The sequence below is a fragment of the Salvelinus fontinalis genome, chromosome 20 (assembly GCF_029448725.1).
Source record: "Salvelinus fontinalis isolate EN_2023a chromosome 20, ASM2944872v1, whole genome shotgun sequence".
Lineage (NCBI taxonomy): Eukaryota > Metazoa > Chordata > Actinopteri > Salmoniformes > Salmonidae > Salvelinus > Salvelinus fontinalis.
Genome location: NC_074684.1, coordinates 5,718,490 through 5,744,362, shown reverse-complemented (window position 1 = coordinate 5,744,362; position 25,873 = coordinate 5,718,490). Strand labels below are relative to the sequence as shown.

Sequence of the window (25,873 nt, the reverse complement as noted above, 5' to 3'; positions counted from 1 at the left end):
CCGTATACACCTTTATACACCTTTACACCCTTATACACCCGTATACACCTTTATACACCTTTACACCCTTATACACCCGTATACACCTTTATACACCTTTACACCCTTATACACCCGTATACACCTTTATACACCTTTACACCCTTATACACCCGTATACACCTTTATACACCTTTGCACCCTTATACACCCGTATACACCTTTATACACCTTTACACCCTTATACACCCGTATACACCTTTATACACCTTTACACCCTTATACACCCGTATACACCTTTATACACCTTTACTCCCTTATACACCCGTATACACCTTTATACACCTTTACACCCTTATACACCCGTATACACCTTTATACACCTTTACACCCTTATACACCCGTATACACCTTTATACACCTTTACACCCTTATACACCCGTATACACCTTTATACACCTTTACACCCTTATACACCCGTATACACCTTTATACACCTTTACTCCCTTATACACCCGTATACACCTTTATACACCTTTACTCCCTTATACACCCGTATACACCTTTATACACCTTTACACCCTTATACACCCGTATACACCTTTATACACCTTTACACCCTTATACACCCGTATACACCTTTATACACCTTTACACCCTTATACACCCGTATACACCTTTATACACCTTTACACCCTTATACACCCGTATACACCTTTATACACCTTTACACCCTTATACACCCGTATACACCTTTATACACCTTTACACCCTTATACACCCGTATACACCTTTATACACCTTTACTCCCTTATACACCCGTATACACCTTTATACACCTTTACTCCCTTATACACCCGTATACACCTTTATACACCTTTACACCCTTATACACCCGTATACACCTTTATACACCTTTACTCCCTTATACACCCGTATACACCTTTATACACCCTTATTCACTTTTACACAGATTTACACCCTTATACACCCTTATACATCTTATACACCATATACACCCTTATAACATCAGGGATACATACTCACTGCACATTAATATACACATTATACATGTTAGTATACACATTATACATGTTAGTATACACATTATACATGTTTGTATACACATTATACATGTTAGTATACACATTATACATGTTAGTATGCACATTACACATTATCATTATACAGAACACATTAATGCACAGACTAAATAACTACTGCAAATTATACACACTACAATTATATTGTAAACATTATACACATTATAACAAAGGGCAAAAAACATTCATTGTGACCCCATTTTTACATTTAGTAGACTCTCTTATCCAGAGCGACTTACAGGAGCAATTAAGGTGAAGTGCCTTGCTCCAGGGCACGTTGACAGAGTTTTTCATCTAGTCCTCTCAGGGGATTCGAACCAACGACCTTTCGGGTTACTGCCCCCAACACTCCGCTAGGCTACCTGCCAGCCCAGTCAATTCCTCATTGGTCATTGTGAAATATTTGACCATTTGTAGTTGTTTTGTTACACTGCGTACACACTCCTCTTTGTGGGTAAACTGGCCCAGAAGCTCTAAAGCCCCGTAGTCTGAATAAAGGCCCAATCCACGTAATCAACTGCAGAACATCCCAAGGGTGAATGTTCTGTGTGTTCAGAGCAGTAGGTTAGACCACACAGCTGCTCCACTCTACACAGCTCCTCCACTCTACACAGCAGCTCCACTCTACACAGCTCCTCCACTCTACACAGCTGCTCCACTCTACACAGCTGCTCCACTCTACACAGCTGCTCCACTCTACACAGCTCCTCCACTCTACACAGCTCCTCCACTCTACACAGCAGCTCCTCCACTCCACACAGCTCCTCCACTCCATACAGCTCCTCCACTCTACACAGCACCTCCACTCCACACAGCTCCTCCACTCTACACAGCTCCTCCACTCTACACAGCTCCTCCACTCTACACAGCTCCTCCACTCCACACAGCTCCTCCACTCTACACAGCTCCTCCACTCTACACAGCTGCTCCACTCCACACAGCTCCTCCACTCTACACAGCTCCTCCACTCCACACAGCTCCTCCACTCTACACAGCACCTCCACTCTACACAGCTGCTCCACTCCACACAGCTCCTCCACTCCACACAGCTCCTCCACTCCACACAGCTCCTCCACTCCACACAGCTCCTCCACTCCACACAGCTCCTCCACTCTACACAGCTGCTCCACTCTACACAGCTGCTCCACTCTACACAGCTCCTCCACTCTACACAGCTCCTCCACTCTACACAGCTGCTCCTCCACTCCACACAGCTCCTCCACTCTACACAGCTCCTCCACTCTACACAGCTGCTCCACTCTACACAGCTGCTCCACTCTACACAGCTCCTCCACTCTACACAGCTCCTCCACTCCACACAGCTCCTCCACTCCACACAGCTCCTCCACTCCACACAGCTCCTCCACTCCACACAGCTCCTCCACTCTACACAGCTGCTCCTCCACTCCACACAGCTCCTCCACTCTACACAGCTCCTCCACTCTACACAGCTCCTCCACTCTACACAGCTCCTCCACTCCACACAGCTCCTCCACTCCACACAGCTCCTCCACTCCAGACAGCTCCTCCACTCCAGACAGCTCCTCCACTCTACACAGCTCCTCCACTCCAGACAGCTCCTCCACTCCAGACAGCTCCTCCACTCCAGACAGCTCCTCCACTCCACACAGCTCCTCCACTCTACACAGCACCTCCACTCTACACAGCTCCTCCACTCCAGACAGCTCCTCCACTCTACACAGCTCCTCCACTCCACACAGCTCCTCCACTCTACACAGCTCCTCCACTCTACACAGCTCCTCCACTCTACACAGCTCCTCCACTCCACACAGCTCCTCCACTCTACACAGCTCCTCCACTCCACACAGCTCCTCCACTCTACACAGCAGCTCCTCCACTCCACACAGCTCCTCCACTCTACACAGCTCCTCCACTCTACACAGCTCCTCCACTCCACACAGCTCCTCCACTCCACACAGCTCCTCCACTCTACACAGCTCCTCCACTCTACACAGCTGCTCCTCCACTCCACACAGCTCCTCCACTCCACAGCAGCTCCTCCACTCCACACAGCTACTCTACACATGAATGTTGAATGTTGATCTCTGTTGTAATTGACACAAAGTTCTGAGTGTTCTATGTCCCGTTGTTGTATTCAGACTAGTGGCACATTCAATATAACTGGGGAAATATAATATATAATATAAATGGGGAAAAACGAGGTCCGACTGGGAAAATATTTTTTGAACGGTCATCCAACTTTGAATTCCAAGTCGGAAACTCTGGCATCTTTCCTACCTGAACATCAATGACATGATTTGACCTATTTTTCTCAGTTCCCATTTGTCTTCAAATGATGGTTGTGACACGTCAGACTGGTGCTACATCATGACTGGTGGTATATCATGACTGGTGGTATATCATGACTGGTGGTATATCGTGACTGGTGGTACATTATGACTGGTGGTAGATCATGACTGGTGGTACATCATGACTGGTGGTGTATCATGACTGGTGGTATATCGTGACTGGTGGTACATTATGACTGGTGGTAGATCGTGCCTGGTGTTACATCATAACTGGTGGTACATTATGACTGGTGGTAGATCATGACTGGTGGTACATCATGACTGGTGGTGTATCATGACTGGTGGTATATCGTGACTGGTGGTACATCATGACTGGTGGTGTATCATGACTGGTGGTATATCATGACTGGTGGAAATCATGACTGGTGGTATATCATGACTGGTGGAAATCATGACTGGTGGTATATCATGACTGGTGTTACATTATGACTGGTGGTACATCATGACTGGTGGTGTATCATGACTGGTGGTATATCATGACTGGTGGTATATCATGACTGGTGGTATATCATGACTGGTGGTATATCATGACTGGTGCTACATCATGACTGGTGGTATATCATGACTGATGCTACATCATGACTGGCGGTATATCATGACTGGTGGTACATCATGACTGGTGCTACATCATGACTGGCGGTATATCATGACTGGTGGTATATCATGACTGGTGGTACATCATGACTGGTGGTATATCATGACTGATGCTACATCATGACTGGCGGTATATCATGACTGGTGGTATATCATGACTGATGCTACATCATAACTGGTGGTATATCATGACTGGTTGTATATCATGACTGGTGGTACATTATGACTGGTGGTGCATCGTGACTGGTGGTGTATTGAGAGGTTGCATATCATGACTGGTGGTACATCATGACTGTAGGTATATCGTGACTGGTGGTATATCGTGACTGGTGGTATATCATGACTGGTGGTGTATCATGACTGGTGGTGTATCATGACTGGTGGTGTATCATGACTGTAGGTATATCATGACTGGTGGTATATCATGACTGGTGGTACATCATGACTGGTGGTACATCATGACTGGTGGTATATCGTGACTGGTGGTATATCGTGACTGGTGGTACATCATGACTGGTGGTACATCATGACTGGTGGTACATCATGACTGGTGGTGTATCATGACTGGTGGTGTATCATGACTGGTGGTATATCGTGACTGGTGGTATATCGTGACTGGTGGTATATCGTGACTGGTGGTGTATCATGACTGGTGGTGTATCATGACTGGTGGTACATCATGACTGGTGGTACATCATGACTGGTGGTATATCATGACTGGTGGTACATCATGGCTGGTGGTATATCATGACTGGTGGTACATCATGACTGGTGCTACATCATGACTGGTGCTACATCATGACTGGTGGTGTATCATGACTGGTGGTACATCATGACTGGTGGTACATCATGACTGGTGGTGTATCATGACTGGTGCTACATCATGACTGGTGGTACATCATGACTGGTGCTACATCATGACTGGTGGTGTATCATGACTGGTGGTGTATCATGACTGGTGGTGTATCATGACTGGTGGTGTATCATGACTGGTGGTGTATCATTGACTGGTGGTATATCATGACTGGTGGTATATCGTGACTGGTGGTACATCATGAGTGTAGGTATATCGTGACTGGTGGTATATCATGACTGGTGGTATATCGTGACTGGTGGTACATCATGACTGGTGGTATATCATGACTGGTGGTATATCATGACTGGTGGTATATCGTGACTGGTGGTATATCGTGACTGGTGGTACATTATGACTGGTGGTACATCATGACTGGTGGTATATCATGACTGGTGGTATATCATGACTGGTGGTATATCATGACTGGTGGTATATCATGACTGGTGGTATATCTTGACTGGTGGTACATTATGACTGGTGGTACATCATGACTGGTGGTATATCATGACTGGTGGTATATCATGACTGATGGTATATCATGACTGGTTGTATATCGTGACTGGTGGTACATTATGACTGGTGGTACATCATGACTGGTGGTATATCATGACTGGTGGTGCATCGTGACTGGTGGTGTATCATGAGTGGTTGTATATCATGAATGGTTGTACATCATGACTGTAGGTATATCATGACTGGTGGTATATCATGACTGGTGGTACATCATGACTGGTGGTATATCATGACTGGTGCTACATCATGACTGGTGGTATATCATGACTGGTGGTACATCATGACTGGTGGTACATCGTGACTGGTGGTACATCGTGACTGGTGGTATATCGTGACTGGTGGTGTATCATGACTGGTGGTACATCATGCCTGGTGGTACATCGTGACTGGTGGTGTATCATGACTGGTGGTGTATCATGACTGGTGGTATATCATGACTGGTGGTATATCATGACTGGTGCTACATCTTGACTGGTGGTATATCATGACTGGTGGTACATCGTGACTGGTGGTACATCGTGACTGGTGGTACATCGTGACTGGTGGTATATCGTGACTGGTGGTGTATCATGACTGGTGGTACATCATGCCTGGTGGTACATCGTGACTGGTGGTGTATCATGACTGGTGGTGTATCATGACTGGTGGTATATCATGACTGGTGGTATATCGTGACTGGTGGTACATCATGACTGTAGGTATATCGTGACTGGTGGTATATCATGACTGGTGGTATATCGTGACTGGTGGTACATCATGACTGGTGGTATATCATGACTGGTGGTATATCATGACTGGTGGTATATCGTGACTGGTGGTATATCGTGACTGGTGGTACATTATGACTGGTGGTACATCATGACTGGTGGTATATCATGACTGGTGGTATATCATGACTGGTGGTATATCATGACTGGTGGTACATCATTACTGGTGGTATATCATGACTGGTGGTATATCATGACTGGTGGTACATCATTACTGGTGGTGTATCATTACTGGTGGTGTATCATGACTGGTGCTACATCATGACTGGTGGTATATCATGACTGATGCTACATCATGACTGGCGGTATATCATGACTGGTGGTGTATCATGACTGGTGGTATATCGTGACTGGTGGTATATCGTGACTGGTGGTATATCGTGACTGGTGGTATATCATGACTGGTGGTGTATCATGACTGGTGGTACATCATGACTGGTGGTACATCATGACTGGTGGTATATCATGACTGGTGGTACATCATGATTGGTGGTATATCATGACTGGTGGTACATCATGACTGGTGCTACATCATGACTGGTGCTACATCATGACTGGTGGTGTATCATGACTGGTGGTACATCATGACTGGTGGTACATCATGACTGGTGGTGTATCATGACTGGTGCTACATCATGACTGGTGGTACATCATGACTGGTGCTACATCATGACTGGTGGTGTATCATGACTGGTGGTGTATCATGACTGGTGGTGTATCATGACTGGTGGTGTATCATGACTGGTGGTGTATCATTGACTGGTGGTATATCATGACTGGTGGTATATCGTGACTGGTGGTACATCATGAGTGTAGGTATATCGTGACTGGTGGTATATCATGACTGGTGGTATATCGTGACTGGTGGTACATCATGACTGGTGGTATATCATGACTGGTGGTATATCATGACTGGTGGTATATCGTGACTGGTGGTATATCGTGACTGGTGGTACATTATGACTGGTGGTACATCATGACTGGTGGTATATCATGACTGGTGGTATATCATGACTGGTGGTATATCATGACTGGTGGTATATCATGACTGGTGGTATATCTTGACTGGTGGTACATTATGACTGGTGGTACATCATGACTGGTGGTATATCATGACTGGTGGTATATCATGACTGATGGTATATCATGACTGGTTGTATATCGTGACTGGTGGTACATTATGACTGGTGGTACATCATGACTGGTGGTATATCATGACTGGTGGTGCATCGTGACTGGTGGTGTATCATGAGTGGTTGTATATCATGAATGGTTGTACATCATGACTGTAGGTATATCATGACTGGTGGTATATCATGACTGGTGGTACATCATGACTGGTGGTATATCATGACTGGTGCTACATCATGACTGGTGGTATATCATGACTGGTGGTACATCATGACTGGTGGTACATCGTGACTGGTGGTACATCGTGACTGGTGGTATATCGTGACTGGTGGTGTATCATGACTGGTGGTACATCATGCCTGGTGGTACATCGTGACTGGTGGTGTATCATGACTGGTGGTGTATCATGACTGGTGGTATATCATGACTGGTGGAATATCATGACTGGTGCTACATCTTGACTGGTGGTATATCATGACTGGTGGTACATCGTGACTGGTGGTACATCGTGACTGGTGGTACATCGTGACTGGTGGTATATCGTGACTGGTGGTGTATCATGACTGGTGGTACATCATGCCTGGTGGTACATCGTGACTGGTGGTGTATCATGACTGGTGGTGTATCATGACTGGTGGTGTATCATGACTGGTGGTATATCATGACTGGTGGTATATCGTGACTGGTGGTACATCATGACTGTAGGTATATCGTGACTGGTGGTATATCATGACTGGTGGTATATCGTGACTGGTGGTACATCATGACTGGTGGTATATCATGACTGGTGGTATATCATGACTGGTGGTATATCGTGACTGGTGGTATATCGTGACTGGTGGTACATTATGACTGGTGGTACATCATGACTGGTGGTATATCATGACTGGTGGTATATCATGACTGGTGGTATATCATGACTGGTGGTACATCATGACTGGTGGTATATCATGACTGGTGGTACATCATTACTGGTGGTGTATCATTACTGGTGGTGTATCATGACTGGTGCTACATCATGACTGGTGGTATATCATGACTGATGCTACATCATGACTGGCGGTATATCATGACTGGTGGTGTATCATGACTGGTGGTATATCGTGACTGGTGGTATATCGTGACTGGTGGTATATCGTGACTGGTGGTATATCATGACTGGTGGTGTATCATGACTGGTGGTACATCATGACTGGTGGTACATCATGACTGGTGGTATATCATGACTGGTGGTACATCATGATTGGTGGTATATCATGACTGGTGGTACATCATGACTGGTGCTACATCATGACTGGTGCTACATCATGACTGGTGGTGTATCATGACTGGTGGTACATCATGACTGGTGGTACATCATGACTGGTGGTGTATCATGACTGGTGCTACATCATGACTGGTGGTACATCATGACTGGTGCTACATCATGACTGGTGGTGTATCATGACTGGTGGTGTATCATGACTGGTGGTGTATCATGACTGGTGGTGTATCATGACTGGTGGTGTATCATTGACTGGTGGTATATCATGACTGGTGGTATATCGTGACTGGTGGTACATCATGAGTGTAGGTATATCGTGACTGGTGGTATATCATGACTGGTGGTATATCGTGACTGGTGGTACATCATGACTGGTGGTATATCATGACTGGTGGTATATCATGACTGGTGGTATATCGTGACTGGTGGTATATCGTGACTGGTGGTACATTATGACTGGTGGTACATCATGACTGGTGGTATATCATGACTGGTGGTATATCATGACTGGTGGTATATCATGACTGGTGGTATATCATGACTGGTGGTATATCTTGACTGGTGGTACATTATGACTGGTGGTACATCATGACTGGTGGTATATCATGACTGGTGGTATATCATGACTGATGGTATATCATGACTGGTTGTATATCGTGACTGGTGGTACATTATGACTGGTGGTACATCATGACTGGTGGTATATCATGACTGGTGGTGCATCGTGACTGGTGGTGTATCATGAGTGGTTGTATATCATGAATGGTTGTACATCATGACTGTAGGTATATCATGACTGGTGGTATATCATGACTGGTGGTACATCATGACTGGTGGTATATCATGACTGGTGCTACATCATGACTGGTGGTATATCATGACTGGTGGTACATCATGACTGGTGGTACATCGTGACTGGTGGTACATCGTGACTGGTGGTATATCGTGACTGGTGGTGTATCATGACTGGTGGTACATCATGCCTGGTGGTACATCGTGACTGGTGGTGTATCATGACTGGTGGTGTATCATGACTGGTGGTATATCATGACTGGTGGTATATCATGACTGGTGCTACATCTTGACTGGTGGTATATCATGACTGGTGGTACATCGTGACTGGTGGTACATCGTGACTGGTGGTACATCGTGACTGGTGGTATATCGTGACTGGTGGTGTATCATGACTGGTGGTACATCATGCCTGGTGGTACATCGTGACTGGTGGTGTATCATGACTGGTGGTGTATCATGACTGGTGGTGTATCATGACTGGTGGTATATCATGACTGGTGGTATATCGTGACTGGTGGTACATCATGACTGTAGGTATATCGTGACTGGTGGTATATCATGACTGGTGGTATATCGTGACTGGTGGTACATCATGACTGGTGGTATATCATGACTGGTGGTATATCATGACTGGTGGTATATCGTGACTGGTGGTATATCGTGACTGGTGGTACATTATGACTGGTGGTACATCATGACTGGTGGTATATCATGACTGGTGGTATATCATGACTGGTGGTATATCATGACTGGTGGTACATCATTACTGGTGGTATATCATGACTGGTGGTATATCATGACTGGTGGTACATCATTACTGGTGGTGTATCATTACTGGTGGTGTATCATGACTGGTGGTATATCATGACTGGTGGTATATCATGACTGGTGGTATATCATGACTGGTGGTATATCATGACTGGTTGTATATCGTGACTGGTGGTATATCATGACTGGTGGTATATCATGACTGATGGTATATCATGACTGGTTGTATATCGTGACTGGTGGTACATTATGACTGGTGGTATATCATGACTGGTGGTATATCATGACTGGTGGTATATCATGACTGGTGGTAATCATTTCTCTGCTGGCAATTTGAATGCACAACAATACCGTGACGAGACCCTGAGTCCCGTTGTGAGGCCCATTCTGTTTAAGGTATCGGTGGTGGTCACACCAGATACGGACTGGTTTTCTGATCCACTCCACTACCTTTTTGTTTAAGGTATCTGTGTCCAACAGATGCATGTCTGTATTCCCAGTCATGTGAATTGACTGATTTCCTCATACGAACTGTAACTCAGTATAGTATTGCATGTTGTGTTTATATTTTAGTTCAGTGTAGATTGTGTTGAATGTTTTGGTGATTTGCTATCAGACCTCAGGATGAGACCTAGATGCAGACAGTTCAAAATAACTCAGGGTCAGGGCAGGGTCAGGGCAGGCAGGCTCAGGGTCAGGGCAGGGTCAGGGTCAGGGCAGGCAGGCTCAGGGTCAGGGCAGGGTCAGGGTCAGGGCAGGCAGGGTCAGGGTCAGGGCAGGGTCAGGGTCAGGTCAGGGTCAGGCAGGGTCAGGGTCAGGTCAGGGTCAGGGTCAGGCAGGCTCAGGGTCAGGGCAGGCAGGGTCAGGGTCAGGGCAGGCAGGGTCAGGGCAGGGTCAGGGCAGGCAGGGTCAGGGCAGGCAGGGTCAGGGCAGGGTCAGGTCAGGTTCAGGCAGGGTCAGGGTCAGGTCAGGGTCAGGCAGGGTCAGGGCAGGCAGGGTCAGGGCAGGGTCAGGGCAGGCAGGCTCAGGGTCAGGGCAGGCAGGGTCAGGGCAGGGTCAGGGCAGGCAGGCTCAGGGTCAGGGAAGGGTCAGGGCAGGCAGGCTCAGGGTCAGGGCAAGCAGGCTCAGGGTCAGGGCAGGCAGGCTCAGGGTCAGGGCAGGCAGGCTCAGGGTCAGGGCAGGCAGAGGCCAGTAATCCAGGGCAGTGTCAAGAGGTATATAACGGCAGGGTCAGGGCAGGGTCGGGGTCAGGGCAGGGTCAGGGCAGGGTCAGGGTCAGGGCAGGGTCAGGTCAGTGTCAAGAGGTATATAACGGCAGGCTCAGGGTCAGGGGCAGGGTCAGGGTCAGGGTCAGGGTCAGGGTCAGGTCAGGTCAGGTCAGGGTCGGGTCAGGGCAGGGTCAGGGTCAGGGCAGGGGCAGGGCAGGGTCAGGGCAGGCAGGCTCAGGGTCAGGGTCAGGGCAGGGTCAGGGTCAGGGCAGGGTCAGGGCAGGCAGGGTCAGGTCAGGGCAGGGTCAGGTCAGGGTCAGGGCAGGCAGGCTCAGGGTCAGGGTCAGGGTCAGGGCAGTCAGGGTCAGGTCAGGGTCAGGTCAGGGTCAGGTCAGGGTCAGGGCAGGCTCAGGGTCAGGTCAGGGTCAGGGCAGGCAGGGTCAGGTCAGGGTCAGGGCAGGCAGGGTCGGGGTCAGGGCAGGCAGGGGCAGGTTAGGGCAGGCAGGGTCAGGTCAGGGCAGGCAGGCTCAGGCTCAGGGTCAGGTCAGGCAGGCTCAGGGTCAAGGCAGGCTCAGGGTCAGGGCAGGCATGCTCAGGGTCAAGGCAGGCTCAGGGTCAGGGCAGGCAGGGTCAGGGCAGGCAGGCTCAGGGTCAGGGCAGGCAGGCTCAGGGTCAGGGCAGGCAGGCTCAGGGTCAGGGCAGGCAGGCTCAGGGTCAGGGCAGGCAGAGGCCAGTAATCCAGGGCAGTGTCAAGAGGTATATAACGGCAGGGTCAGGGTCAGGGCAGGGTCAGGGGCAGGGCAGGGTCAGGGTCAGGGCAGGGTCAGGGCAGGGTCAGGGCAGTGTCAAGAGGTATATAACGGCAGGCTCAGGGGCAGGGTCAGGGCAGGCAGGGTCAGGTCAGGGTCAGGGCAGGGTCAGGTCAGGGTCAGGGCAGGGTCAGGTCAGGGTCAGGGCAGGGTCAGGTCAGGGCAGGGTCAGGGCAGGCAGGCTCAGGGTCAGGGTCAGGGCAGGGTCAGGGTCAGGTCAGGGTCAGGGCAGGCAGGCAGGGTCAGGTCAGGGCAGGCAGGGTCAGGTCAGGGTCAAGGCAGGCTCAGGGTCAGGTCAGGGTCAGGGTAGGCTCAGGGTCAGGTCAGGGTCAGGGCAGGCAGGGTCAGGTCAGGGTCAGGGCAGGCAGGGTCGGGGTCAGGGCAGGCAGGGTCAGGTCAGGGCAGGCAGGGTCAGGGCAGGCAGGGTCAGGCTCAGGCTCAGGGTCAGGTCAGGCAGGCTCAGGGTCAAGGCAGGCTCAGGGTCAGGGCAGGCAGGCTCAGGGTCAGGGCAGGGTCAGGCTCAGGTCAGGCAGGCTCAGGGTCAGGGCAGGCAGGGTCAGGGCAGGGTCAGGGTCAGGTCAGGCAGGCTCAGGGTCAGGGCAGGCAGGCTCAGGGTCAGGGCAGGCATGCTCAGGGTCAAGGCAGGCTCAGGGTCAGGGCAGGCAGGGTCAGGGCAGGGTCAGGGTCAGGTCAGGCAGGCTCAGGGTCAGGGCAGGCAGGCTCAGGGTCAGGGCAGGCAGGGGCCACTAATTCAGGGCAGTGTCAAGAGGTACATAACGGCAGGCTCAGGGTCAGGGTCAGGGCAGAATGGGCAAAAACCGCCAGAACTACAAACAATGAAGTAACATGAAACACGAGTAGAGGGAAAAACCGCTGGTAGACTTGACGTGACAAGATGAGCAGGCAACAGACAACACAGGTATAAATACACAGGGGATAATGGGGATAATGGGCGACAAGCACAAGACAGGTGAAACAGATCAGGGTGTGACACTTGCACTATAAACAGGACTTTCCAAATTGGTCTGGCAAATCTGGCCACATTAAGATTGTATTATTTTAATATACAGTGATCCCTCGCCACTTCGCGGTTCACTTATCGCGGATTCGCTATTTCGCGGATTTTCATAATGCATTTTTTTTTTTTTTTGGTGCATTGTGCTCTGCATTCTGATTCGCTAAAAACTCACTCCCGCTTCTTGTATCAAAACATGCTACGAATTGTGCTATCATTTTGTCGTCTCGTGCAGTTATGTGTACGTACATAAAACAGCTTGGCAAATTTACATTAAGTTGGCCAAATTATCTTGTAATTTCGAACATCTCCTAAACCCATAATGTCGACGAAACATGGATAGAGGCTGGTTATATGGATAGGGATAAAAAAGTTATATGGATATAAAAAGTTATATGGATAAAAAAGTTTTCTATTTCGCGGATTTCACTTATCGCGGGTCATTTTCGGAACGTAACCCCCGCGATAAACGAGGGATTACTGTACAGTAATCATACAATGAACAGATGAATGTACATTTTCTCATTCGTTTTATAACATACAATATTCGATATAACATTTAATTGAACGACATCAAAGACACACAACCAATAATAATTTGTCTCTAATCTGTATCGCTGAAGCGTTACAGATCTCTGAAGCGTTACAGATGGCTGAAGCGTTACAGATCTCTGAAGCGTTACAGATGGCTGAAGCGTTACAGATCTCTGAAGCGGTACAGATGGCTGAAGCGTTACAGATGGCTGAAGCATTACAGATGGCTGAAGTGGTACAGATGGCTGCAGCATTACAGATGGCTGAAGCGTTACAGATGGCCGAAGCGTTACAGATGGCTGAAGCGTTACAGATGGCTGAAGCGTTACAGATCTCTGAAGCGTTACAGATGGACGAAGCGTTACAGATGGCTGAAGCGTTACAGATGGCTGAAGCGTTACAGATCTCTGAAGCGTTACAGATGGCTGAAGCGTTACAGATGGCTGAAGCGTTACAGATGGCTGAAGCGTTACAGATGGCTGAAGCGTTACAGATGGCTGAAGCGTTACAGATCTCTGAAGTGTTACAGATCTCTGAAGTGTTACAGATGGCTGAAGCGTTACAGATCTCTGAAGCGTTACATAATGGCTGAAGCGTTACAGATGGTCGAAGCGTTACAGATGGCTGAAGCGTTACAGATGGCTGAAGCGTTACAGATGGCTGAAGCGTTACAGATCTCTGAAGCATTACAGATGGCTGAAGCGTTACAGATCTCTGAAGCGTTACAGATCTCTGAAGCGTTACAGATGGCTGAAGCGTTACAGATCTCTGAAGCGTTACAGATGGCTGAAGCGTTACAGATGGCTGAAGCGTTACATATCTCTGAAGCGTTACAGATGGCTGAAGCGTTACAGATGGCCGAAGCATTACAGATGGCTGAAGCGTTAAAGATGGCTGAAGCGTTACAGATCTCTGAAGCGTTACAGATGGCTGAAGCGTTACAGATGGCCGAAGCGTTACAGATGGCTGAAGCGTTACAGATGGCCGAAGCGTTACAGATGGCTGAAGCGTTACAGATGGCTGAAGCGTTACAGATGGCTGAAGCGTTACAGATGGCTGAAGCGTTACAGATGGCCGAAGCGTTACAGATGGCTGAAGCGTTACAGATCTCTGAAGCGTTACAGATGGCTGAAGGGTTACAGATGGCTGAATCGTTACAGATGGCTGAAGCGTTACAGATGGCTGAAGCGTTACAGAAGCGTTACAGATGGCTGAAGCGTTACAGATGGCTGAAGCATTACAGAAGTGTTACAGATGGCTGAAGCGTTACAGAAGCGTTACAGATGGCTGAAGCATTACATAAGCGTTACAGGTGGCTGAAGCGTTACAGAAGCGTAACAGATGGCTGAAGCGTTACATACGCGTTACAGATGGCTGAAGCGTTGCAGATGGCCTAAGCGTTACAGATGGCTGAAGCGTTACATATCTCTGAAGCGTTACAGATGGCTGAAGCGTTACAGATGGCCGAAGCATTACAGATGGCTGAAGCGTTAAAGATGGCTGAAGCGTTACAGATCTCTGAAGCGTTACAGATGGCTGATGCGTTACAGATGGCCGAAGCGTTACAGATGGCTGAAGCGTTACAGATGGCTGAAGCGTTACAGATGGCTGAAGCGTTACAGATGGTTGAAGCGTTACATATCTCTGAAGCATTACAGATGGCCGAAGCGTTACAGATGGCTGAAGCGTTACAGATCTCTGAAGCGTTACAGATGGCTGAAGCGTTACAGATCTCTGAAGCGTTACAGATGGCTGAAGGGTTACAGATGGCTGAAGCGTTACAGATGGCTGAAGCGTTACAGATGGCTGAAGCGTTACAGAAGCGTTACAGATGGCTGAAGCGTTACAGATGGCTGAAGCATTACAGAAGTGTTACAGATGGCTGAAGCGTTACAGAAGCGTTACAGATGGCTGAAGCATTACAGAAGCGTTACAGGTGGCTGAAGCGTTACAGAAGCGTAACAGATGGCTGAAGCGTTACATACGCGTTACAGATGGCTGAAGCGTTGCAGATGGCCTAAGCGTTACAGATGGCTGAAGCGTTACAGAAGCGTTACAGATCTCTGAGGCGTTACAGATGGCTGAAGCGTTACAGATGGCCGCAGCGTTACAGATCTCTGAAGGGTTACAGATCTCTGAAGCGTTACAGATGGCCGAAGCATTACAGATGGCTGAAGCGTTACAGATGGCTGGATCGTTACAGATTACGTGATAGAAATGTAATGGTAATTTCCGATTGAGATGACATTTGCAGAATTTACCGGAATGCATTCTCTGCTAGCACAGGAACATTGCCTTTACATTTCAATAATGCTGAACTTCCTCAATATAGATTGAATAGACTCTTATTGTCTTATTTACATTTTCATAAAACGTACAGTACCGGTCAAAAGTTTGAACACACCTACTCATTCCATGTTTTTTCTTTATATTTAACTATCTTCTACAATTGTAGAATAATAGTGAAGACATCAAAACTATGAAATAACACATATGGAATCATGTAGTAACCAAAAAAGTGTTAAACAAATCTCAAAATTGTATTTGAGATTTTTCAAATAGCCACCCTTTGCCTTGATGACAGCTTTCCACACTCGTGGCATTCTCTCAACCAGCGTCATGAGGTAGTGACCTGGAATGCATTTCAATTAACAGGTGTGCTTTGTTAAAAGTTCATTTGTGGAATTTCTTTCCTTCATAATGCGTTTGAGCCAATCAGTTGTGTTGTGACAAGGGAGGGTTGGTATACAGAAGATAGCCCTATTTGGTAAAAAACCAAGTCCATATTATGGCAAGAAGAGCTCAAATAAGCAAAGAGATACGATAGTCCATCATTACTTTAAGACATGAAGGTCAGTCAATGCGGAAAATTTCAACAACTTTTAAAGTTTCTTCAATTGCAGTCGTAGAAACCATCAAGAGTTATGATGAAACTGGCTCTCATGAGGACCGCCACAGGAAAGGAAGACCCAGAGTTACCTCTGCTGCAGAGGATAAGTTCATTAGAGTTTCCAGTCTCGGAAATTGCAGCCCAAATAAATGCTTCACAGAGTTCAAGTAACAGAAACATCTCAACATTAACTGTTCAGAGGAGACTGTGTGAAACAGGCCTTCATGGTCGAATTGCTGCAAAGAAACCACTACTAAAGGACACCAAAAATAAGAAGAGACTTGCTTGGGCCAAGAAACACGAACAATGGACATTAGACTGGTGGATATCTGTCCTTTGGTCTGATGAGTGCAAATTTGAGATTCTTGCTTCCAAGAGCCGTGTCTTTGTGAGACACAGAGTAGGTGAACAGATGATCTCCGCATATGTGGTTCCCACCATGAAGCATGGAGGAGGGAGGAGGAGGTGTGATGGTGTGGGGATGCTTTGCTGGTGATACTGTCAGTGATTTATTTAGAATTCAAGGCACATTTGACCAGCATGGCTACCACAGCATTCTGCAGCGATACGCCATCCCATCTGGTTTGCGCTTAGTGGGACCATTATTTGTTTTTCAACAGGACAATGACCCAACACACCTCCAGGCTGTGTTAGGGCTATTTGAACAAGAAAGAGATTGACCTCAACCCAATTGAGATGGTTTGGGATGAGTTGCACCGCAGAGTGAAGGAAAAGCAGCCAACAAGTGCTCAGCATATGTGGGAACTCCTTCAAGACTGTTGGAAAAGCATTCCAGGTGAAACTGGTTGAGAGAATACCAAGAGTGTGCAAAGCTGCCATCAAGGCAAATGGTGGCTACTTTGAAGAATCTACAATATAAAATATATTTAGATTTGTTTAACACTTTTTTGGGTTAATACATGATTCCATATGTGTTATTTCATAGTTTTGATGTCTTCACTATTATTCTACAATGTAGAAAGTAGTACAAAGAAAGAAAAACCCTTGAATGAGTTGGTGTGTCCACACTTTTGACTGGAACTGTATATGCTGTGTAATAAAGTGCAAGCAAAGCATTGTGTAGGCCTGTCTTCTCCTGTCTGCTTGTCCAGTCTCCCTGGGTGACGATCTCTTTCCTGTCTCCTCCTGTCTGCTTGTCCAGTCTCCCTGGGTGGTGATCTCTTTCCTGTCCTCTCCTGTCTGCTTGTCCAGTCTCCCTGGGTGACGATCTCTTTCCTGTCTTCTCCTGTCTGCTTGTCCAGTCTCCCTGGGTGGCGATCTCTTTCCTATCTTCTCCTGTCTGCTTGTCCAGTCTCCCTGGGTGACGATCTCTTTCCTGTCTTCTCCTGTCTGCTTGTCCAGTCTCCCTGGGTGGCGATCTCTTTCCTGTCTTCTCCTGTCTGCTTGTCCAGTCTCCCTGCGTGACGATCTCTTTCCTGTCTTCTCCTGTCTGCTTGTCCAGTCTCCCTGGGTGACGATCTCTTTCCTGTCTCCTCCTGTCTGCTTGTCCAGTCTCCCTGGGTGGCGATCTCTTTCCTGTCTTCTCCTGTCTGCTTGTCCAGTCTCCCTGGGTGACGATCTCTTTCCTGTCTCCTCCTGTCTGCTTGTCCAGTCTCCCTGGGTGACGATCTCTTTCCTGTCTCCTCCTGTCTGCTTGTCCAGTCTCCCTGGGTGACGATCTCTTTCCTGTCTTCTCCTGTCTGCTTGTCCAGTCTCCCTGGGTGACGATCTCTTTCCTGTCTCCTCCTGTCTACTTGTCCAGTCTCCCTGGGTGACGATCTCTTTCCTGTCTCCTCCTGTCTGCTTGTCCAGTCTCCCTGGGTGGCGATCTCTTTCCTGTCTTCTCCTGTCTGCTTGTCCAGTCTCCCTGGGTGGCGATCTCTTTCCTGTCTTCTCCTGTCTGCTTGTCCAGTCTCCCTGGGTGGCGATCTCTTTCCTGTCTCCTCCTGTCTGCTTGTCCAGTCTCCCTGGGTGACGATCTCTTTCCTGTCTCCTCCTGTCTGCTTGTCCAGTCTCCCTGGGTGGCGATCTCTTTCCTGTCTCCTCCTGTCTGCTTGTCCAGTCTCCCTGGGTGACGATCTCTTTCCTGTCTTCTCCTGTCTGCTTGTCCAGTCTCCCTGGGTGACGATCTCTTTCCTGTCTCCTCCTGTCTGCTTGTCCAGTCTCCCTGGGTGACGATCTCTTTCCTGTCTCCTCCTGTCTGCTTGTCCAGTCTCCCTGGGTGGCGATCTCTTTCCTGTCTTCTCCTGTCTGCTTGTCCAGTCTCCCTGGGTGACGATCTCTTTCCTGTCTTCTCCTGTCTGCTTGTCCAGTCTCCTTGGGTGGCGATCTCTTTTTGGTGATCAGTTGAATCTCTTGCTTCGTCTCTCCTGTCAGCTGCATATGAATCTCCGTCCTGTCTCTAACCTCACCACCGCCACATTGCTGTATGGATTCTATCTCTAGCCCTAACTACTCCCCACGACAGGCCCACACAGATCCTAGATCCCAGACACACGTAGAGATGAGATGGTGAAGATAGGGTTTCACCTTATCACAAGTTCAAATGGTAGATACTGCATGTCCTCTTGAATCTCACCTGAGATTTTTCTCTTTCACTCTCTCTCTGTTCGTCTCTCTCTCTCTCTCTCTCTCTCTCTATATATCTCCCTTTTTTACACACACACACACACACTTCACACACACACACACACATCGCATTTTTCTGAAATGAATGGGACTGGAGGAGAAACTGGATGTCTGGAGGGATCGTAAACATCCCATTGCAAATATGCAACAACAAAGTGAATAGGGGGTTTTGACCAGTTTATTTCCAGCTCCCAACAGATTTCTGTAACGTTTGATAAATCATTTGAAGCCGTGTGTGTTTAGCAGTGTTTAAATGACGGTCAATGATTCATCAGAAGCAGATGGTGTCTGATGATGAACTCCTGTGATTCTCCTGTAAAGGCTTCAGAAGGATCATACTTCCCCGTACGTCTTTTCACCAGTTGCACAGAAGAGCTATGGTCATTTGAGGCGTGAAGCTGAGAGAAAATGTTGCCGTTTTTAAAGCTAATTTCCTGAAATTCTTCACTTTTTGCCATGGGGCAGGGATTGTTTTTTTCTTCTGTTTTATAGCTCATCGCTTTTGTTAATATTTTTCCATGATGCTAATAGAAAATGGTGCTGTTTTAATGCAAATTTCCTCAAATTCTACACATTTTGCTATAATCTGGGGGCCCCCCAAGCACCAACCCCCCCCCCCCCCCCCCTTCTGACTACGATCAGCTGTTTGGTCATAAAGTCGTATTTTCCAGGCATTGGAAGCTGGTGTCAACTGTTCAGATGTTAAATCCAAAAGTCATTTGAATGTTCACCTGTTCTCTATTTCTAACATTATTCTCTCCATCACCACAGTCGATCGAAATCCTCTACCGACCAGACGGGTCATTCTCCGGGTCAGAACCTGGATGAGTCCCACCCTTACCTGGAGCCTTTCCTCCACGAATTCCATGACGAGGAGCAACAGCACCCTCTGCAGGACAACCCGCGACCCAACATACTGCCGCCTCGTCACTCTCACAGCCTGGAGCTGATGGACACGACGGACCGCAAGCTGAAGAAGAAACGACGCAACAAACAGAAGAAACATCAGAGAAACAGACAGTTTAATGACCTCTGGGTTCGCATCGAGGAGAGGTGAGAGAGGAGCAGTCGCTGTGTATTACTGTGTACCGTTAATAGTTCTTAAAGCCTTTGAGTATCAGAATTATACCAGAACAATGTGTACCGGTCCTGTGTGGCTCTGTTGATAACAGTGAGACGTCAGGTATCCAAAGTCGCGGGTTCAATTCCCACAGAGAACATGTTAAATGTATGTACTTGCTGTAATGGGGCGACAGGTAGCCTAGGTGGTTAGAGTGTTGGGCCAGTAACCGGAAAGGTTGCCAGTTCGAAGAGCTGACAAGGTACACATCTGTCGTTCTACCCCTTGAACAAGGCAGTTAACCCACTGTTCCCTGGTAATCATTGTAATTAAGAAGTTGTTTTCGTAACTGACTTGCCTGGTTAAATTAAACATTTAATTAGAAGTCACTTTGGCTAAGAGCATCAGCTAAATGGTATATATTAAATGACTATGGGTGGTAGCTGGCATACCAGTAGTTTATAATGATGTATGGTTCCTAAGAATGGAGAAGGGCTTAGAGAGAGAACTATTGAATTCACATGTCAGGTAAATGTCACGCCAATCCAAGGGGTTAAGTACCAGGTAGGTATCACTTTCCTGCTCAAGTCTGGGCATTATACCTGCTCTGTCTACAGGATCTATCCTCTAACTGACACCTTCTGTTAGAGACCCTGCAGGCACAACCACCCATCGTATCACATCACAGCCGCCCCCCCCGCCATACCTTTCCTCCTTCTAGACTGGTTCTCTACCGGGTTCAGTGTTACGGATCCGAAAGGAAATACGTTGTGTAAGGTCGTAGCTACCGGCAAGAGACCTTTGTGACGAAAATCTGATCCTCTTTTAAAAAAAAAAATGTATTCTAATATGATCACAAAAAGAGTATTGTTGAATTCGCCATGAAGAATAACCACACAATTGTTACTTGGTTGATTCTCTGACGGACTGTTTGGTTTATTTATAAATTTTAAGGCCAGTTTCCTAAACCTGGACTGAAAAGCATGCTCAATGGAAATGTGAATTGAAAGGTCTTCTTAGTCCTGAAATGAAAATAACTTGGGATGTTTCTAAATACATTTTCCCCCGAAGTCAACTTCAGACGTTTGTATATTATGTCTGGGAGGGGGGGGGGGGGGGATTGTTTTAAAATGGTACATTATGGTTAATATTCAGGAAGGTAGCCTACTGAGTTTTCCTCTAAACAGAGCATTGTACAGTGTGTTTCCAGTGTTGGGGAGTACAGAGGAAGGTCTCTCTGGTTGATTTGATGCGTGGCCACATGCAGACATGTCAGATCTGATTACACTTCACCCTCCTGAGTTCACTCTGCTTTGAAACGCAGGTTCAACTAAAATAAACCTGAGATCCGTCCCAAATGGAACCCTATTCCCTATATAGTGCCCTACTTTTAAACCAGAGTGGGCCTGGAATGACCATAGGGCTCTGGTCAAAAGTAGTGCACTATATAGGACATAGGGCTCCATTTAGGACGCGTACCTGTTTATAGGCTCAGTCAGTATTCCAGGCAATAAAGCACAGCAGAGGGAGAAGAAAAAAAATGAATAACTATTCTGAATGTACCTTTCTAAAATAAGCAGCAAATTCAGGGCTAGGTTATATCCAAGAGAGACAGCTGGCTCTCGTAGCCAAGGACAATCAATGAAAAGTCCATATTATTAACTACTAACATATGCCCAGTGATGAAAAGAGCCTAATTAAATATGCTGGGTAAATTATGCCTCTGGTCAGTTTGTCATTGCTTCCCCAAATGGTTTCGTATGCCTATGGGCCCCTGGTGCACTATCTAGGGAGTATGGTACTATTTGGGACTCAGTCCTAGTCATCACAGGCCTGCTGACTTCTGGCCCATTTCACCAGTTCAGTCCTCAATAAGTACCAAAACTGTCAAAATCACAACCTTAATTGAAACATTGCTCATTAATTTTATTCCAGTTTAGAATTCAATCTTTTTTTTAATTTTCTTTACTAATGGGAGGTAGTTACAGAGCTGAATTTCTCTCTAGCAATAGTGGCAGGCGGAGGAACCTGTCCGTTTGTTGTGATTGGCAGAGTCCCAATAAGCCCGTACTTAGTTCCTGGATCTAACAGGCGTACATCAAAGACACTGGCATGCTTTCTTCTGTCATTTGTTTCTGGATTCGTCCTGATCAGGCTGATGATTTCCAGAGTTCTAACTAACTAGGTTCTAAGGTTCTGGAATTCTCTGTTTGACATCATCATGTAGCATTAGCAGCTAAACTAGCAACAGTATCAATGTTTTACATCATTATGTAGCATTAGCAGCTAAACTAGCAACAGTATCAATGTTTGACATCATCATGTAGCATTAGCAGCTAAACTAGCAACAGTATCAATGTTTGACATCATTATGTAACAACAGTTAAACTAGCAACAGTATCAATGTTTTACATCATTATGTAACAACAGTTAAACTAGCAACAGTATCAATGTTTGACATCATTATGTAACAACAGTTAAACTAGCAACAGTATCAATGTTTTGCTCCTCTATATCTGACTGGGTAAATAACCTCCTCTATATCTGACTGGGTAAATAACCTCCTCTATATCTGACTGGGTAAATAACTCCTCTATATCTGACTGGGTAAATAACTCCTCTATATCTGACTGGGTAAATAACTCCTCTATATCTGACTGGGTAAATAACCCCTCTATATCTGACTGGGTAAATAACCCCTCTATATCTGACTGGGTAAATAACTCCTCTATATCTGACTGGGTAAATAACTCCTCTATATCTGACTGGATAAATAACTATATCTGACTGGGTAAATAACCTCCTCTATATCTGACTGGGTAAATAACCCCTCTATATCTGACTGGGTAAATAACTCCTCTATATCTGACTGGATAAATAACTATATCTGACTGGGTAAATAACCCCTCTATATCTGACTGGGTAAATAACCCCTCTATATCTGACTGGGTAAATAACTATATCTGACTGGGTAAATAACTCCTCTATATCTGACTGGGTAAATAACCCCTCTATATCTGACTGGGTAAATAACTATATCTGACTGGGTAAATAACCCCTCTATATCTGACTGGGCAAATAACTATATCTGACTGGGTAAATAACTCCTCTATATCTGACTGGGTAAATAACTCCTCTATATCTGACTGGGTAAATAACCCCTCTATATCTGACTGGGTAAATAACTATATCTGACTGGGTAAATAACCCCTCTATATCTGACTGGGTAAATAACTATATCTGACTGGGTAAATAACCCCTCTATATCTGACTGGGTAAATAACTATATCTGACTGGGTAAATAACTCCTCTATATCTGACTGGGTAAATAACTCCTCTATATCTGACTGGGTAAATAACCCCTCTATATCTGACTGGGTAAATAACTCCTCTATATCTGACTGGGTAAATAACTCCTCTATATCTGACTGGGTAAATAACTCCTCTATATCTGACTGGGTAAATAACCCCTCTATATCTGACTGGGTAAATAACCCCTCTATATCTGACTGGGTAAATAACTCCTCTATATCTGACTGGGTAAATAACTCCTCTATATCTGACTGGGTAAATAACTCCTCTATATCTGACTGGGTAAATAACTCCTCTATATCTGACTGGGTAAATAACTCCTCTATATCTGACTGGGTAAATAACTCCTCTATATCTGACTGGGTAAATAACTCCTCTATATCTGACTGGGTAAATAACTCCTCTATATCTGACTGGGTAAATAACTATATCTGACTGGGTAAATAACTCCTCTATATCTGACTGGGTAAATAACACCTCTATATCTGACTGGGTAAATAACCTCCTCTATATCTGACTGGGTAAATAACTATATCTGACTGGGTAAATAACTATATCTGACTGGGTAAATAACCTCCTCTATATCTGACTGGGTAAATAACTCCTCTATATCTGACTGGGTAAATAACTCCTCTATATCTGACTGGGTAAATAACCTCCTCTATATCTGACTGGTTAAATAACTCCTCTATATCTGACTGGGTAAATAACTCCACTATATCTGACTGGGTAAATAACTCCTCTATATCTGACTGGGTAAATAACTCCTCTACATCTGACTGGGTAAATAACTCCACTATATCTGACTGGGTAAATAACCTCCTCTATATCTGACTGGGTAAATAACTCCTCTATATCTGACTGGGTAAATAACTCCACTATATCTGACTGGGTAAATAACTATATCTGACTGGGTAAATAACCCCTCTATATCTGACTGGGTAAATAACCCCTCTATATCTGACTGGGTAAATAACTCCTCTATATCTGACTGGGTAAATAACTCCTCTATATCTGACTGGGTAAATAACTCCTCTATATCTGACTGGGTAAATAACTCCTCTATATCTGACTGGGTAAATAACTCCTCTATATCTGACTGGGTAAATAACTCCTCTATATCTGACTGGGTAAATAACTCCTCTATATCTGACTGGGTAAATAACTCCTCTATATCTGACTGGGTAAATAACTATATCTGACTGGGTAAATAACTCCTCTATATCTGACTGGGTAAATAACACCTCTATATCTGACTGGGTAAATAACCTCCTCTATATCTGACTGGGTAAATAACTATATCTGACTGGGTAAATAACTATATCTGACTGGGTAAATAACCTCCTCTATATCTGACTGGGTAAATAACTCCTCTATATCTGACTGGGTAAATAACTCCTCTATATCTGACTGGGTAAATAACCTCCTCTATATCTGACTGGGTACATAACTCCTCTATATCTGACTGGGTAAATAACTCCTCTACATCTGACTGGGTAAATAACTCCACTATATCTGACTGGGTAAATAACCTCCTCTATATCTGACTGGGTAAATAACTCCTCTATATCTGACTGGGTAAATAACTCCACTATATCTGACTGGGTAAATAACTATATCTGACTGGGTAAATAACTCCTCTATATCTGACTGGGTAAATAACTCCTCTATATCTGACTGGGTAAATAACTCCTCTATATCTGACTGGGTAAATAACTCCTCTATATCTGACTGGGTAAATAACCCCTCTATATCTGACTGGGTAAATAACCCCTCTATATCTGACTGGGTAAATAACTCCTCTATATCTGACTGGGTAAATAACTCCTCTATATCTGACTGGTTAAATAACTCCTCTATATCTGACTGGGTAAATAACTCCTCTATATCTGACTGGGTAAATAACTATATCTGACTGGGTAAATAACTCCTCTATATCTGACTGGGTAAATAACTCCTCTCTATCTGACTGGGTAAATAACTCCTCTATATCTGACTGGGTAAATAACTCCTCTATATCTGACTGGGTAAATAACTCCTCTATATCTGACTGGGTAAATAACCCCTCTATATCTGACTGGGTAAATAACTCCTCTATATCTGACTGGGTAAATAACCCCTCTATATCTGACTGGGTAAATAACTCCTCTATATCTGACTGGGTAAATAACTATATCTGACTGGGTAAATAACCCCTCTATATCTGACTGGGTAAATAACCCCTCTATATCTGACTGGGTAAATAACTCCTCTATATCTGACTGGGTAAATAACCCCTCTATATCTGACTGGGTAAATAACTCCTCTATATCTGACT

General features: G+C 46.0%; 2 protein-coding genes and 1 long non-coding RNA gene across 13 annotated transcripts in view; 2 read left to right on the top strand and 1 right to left on the bottom strand.

Moving 5' to 3' along the window:
- LOC129817185 (kelch-like protein 29) overlaps positions 1-25,873 on the top strand; it is a 369,971-nt gene that overhangs the window by 103,119 nt on the left and 240,979 nt on the right. The window lies entirely within an intron of this gene.
- LOC129817186 (metalloprotease TIKI1-like) overlaps positions 19,934-25,873 on the top strand; it is a 12,017-nt gene continuing 6,077 nt past the window's right edge. Inside the window, exon 1 of the mRNA XM_055872181.1 lies at positions 19,934-20,237. Coding sequence (XP_055728156.1) covers positions 20,134-20,237 — 104 coding nt within the window. The 5' untranslated portion in view covers positions 19,934-20,133. The remainder of the gene's footprint in view (positions 20,238-25,873) is intronic.
- The window catches only part of LOC129817187 (uncharacterized), a 4,420-nt gene continuing 1,296 nt past the window's right edge, over positions 22,750-25,873 (bottom strand). Inside the window, exons 2-7 of one of the 10 annotated variants that reach the window (XR_008753674.1) lie at positions 25,193-25,873; positions 24,801-24,897; positions 24,354-24,402; positions 24,034-24,130; positions 23,023-23,047; positions 22,760-22,835 (exon numbers count right to left, since the gene is read on the bottom strand). The exon at positions 25,193-25,873 is cut by the window's right edge and continues 281 nt beyond it. This is a non-coding gene — a long non-coding RNA (uncharacterized LOC129817187). Of the gene's footprint in view, positions 22,836-23,022; positions 23,048-23,202; positions 24,216-24,272; positions 24,430-24,800; positions 24,898-25,170 lie in introns of all 10 variants that reach the window. The other 9 variants (XR_008753671.1, XR_008753673.1, XR_008753679.1 and 6 more) reach the window with 9 other exon arrangements.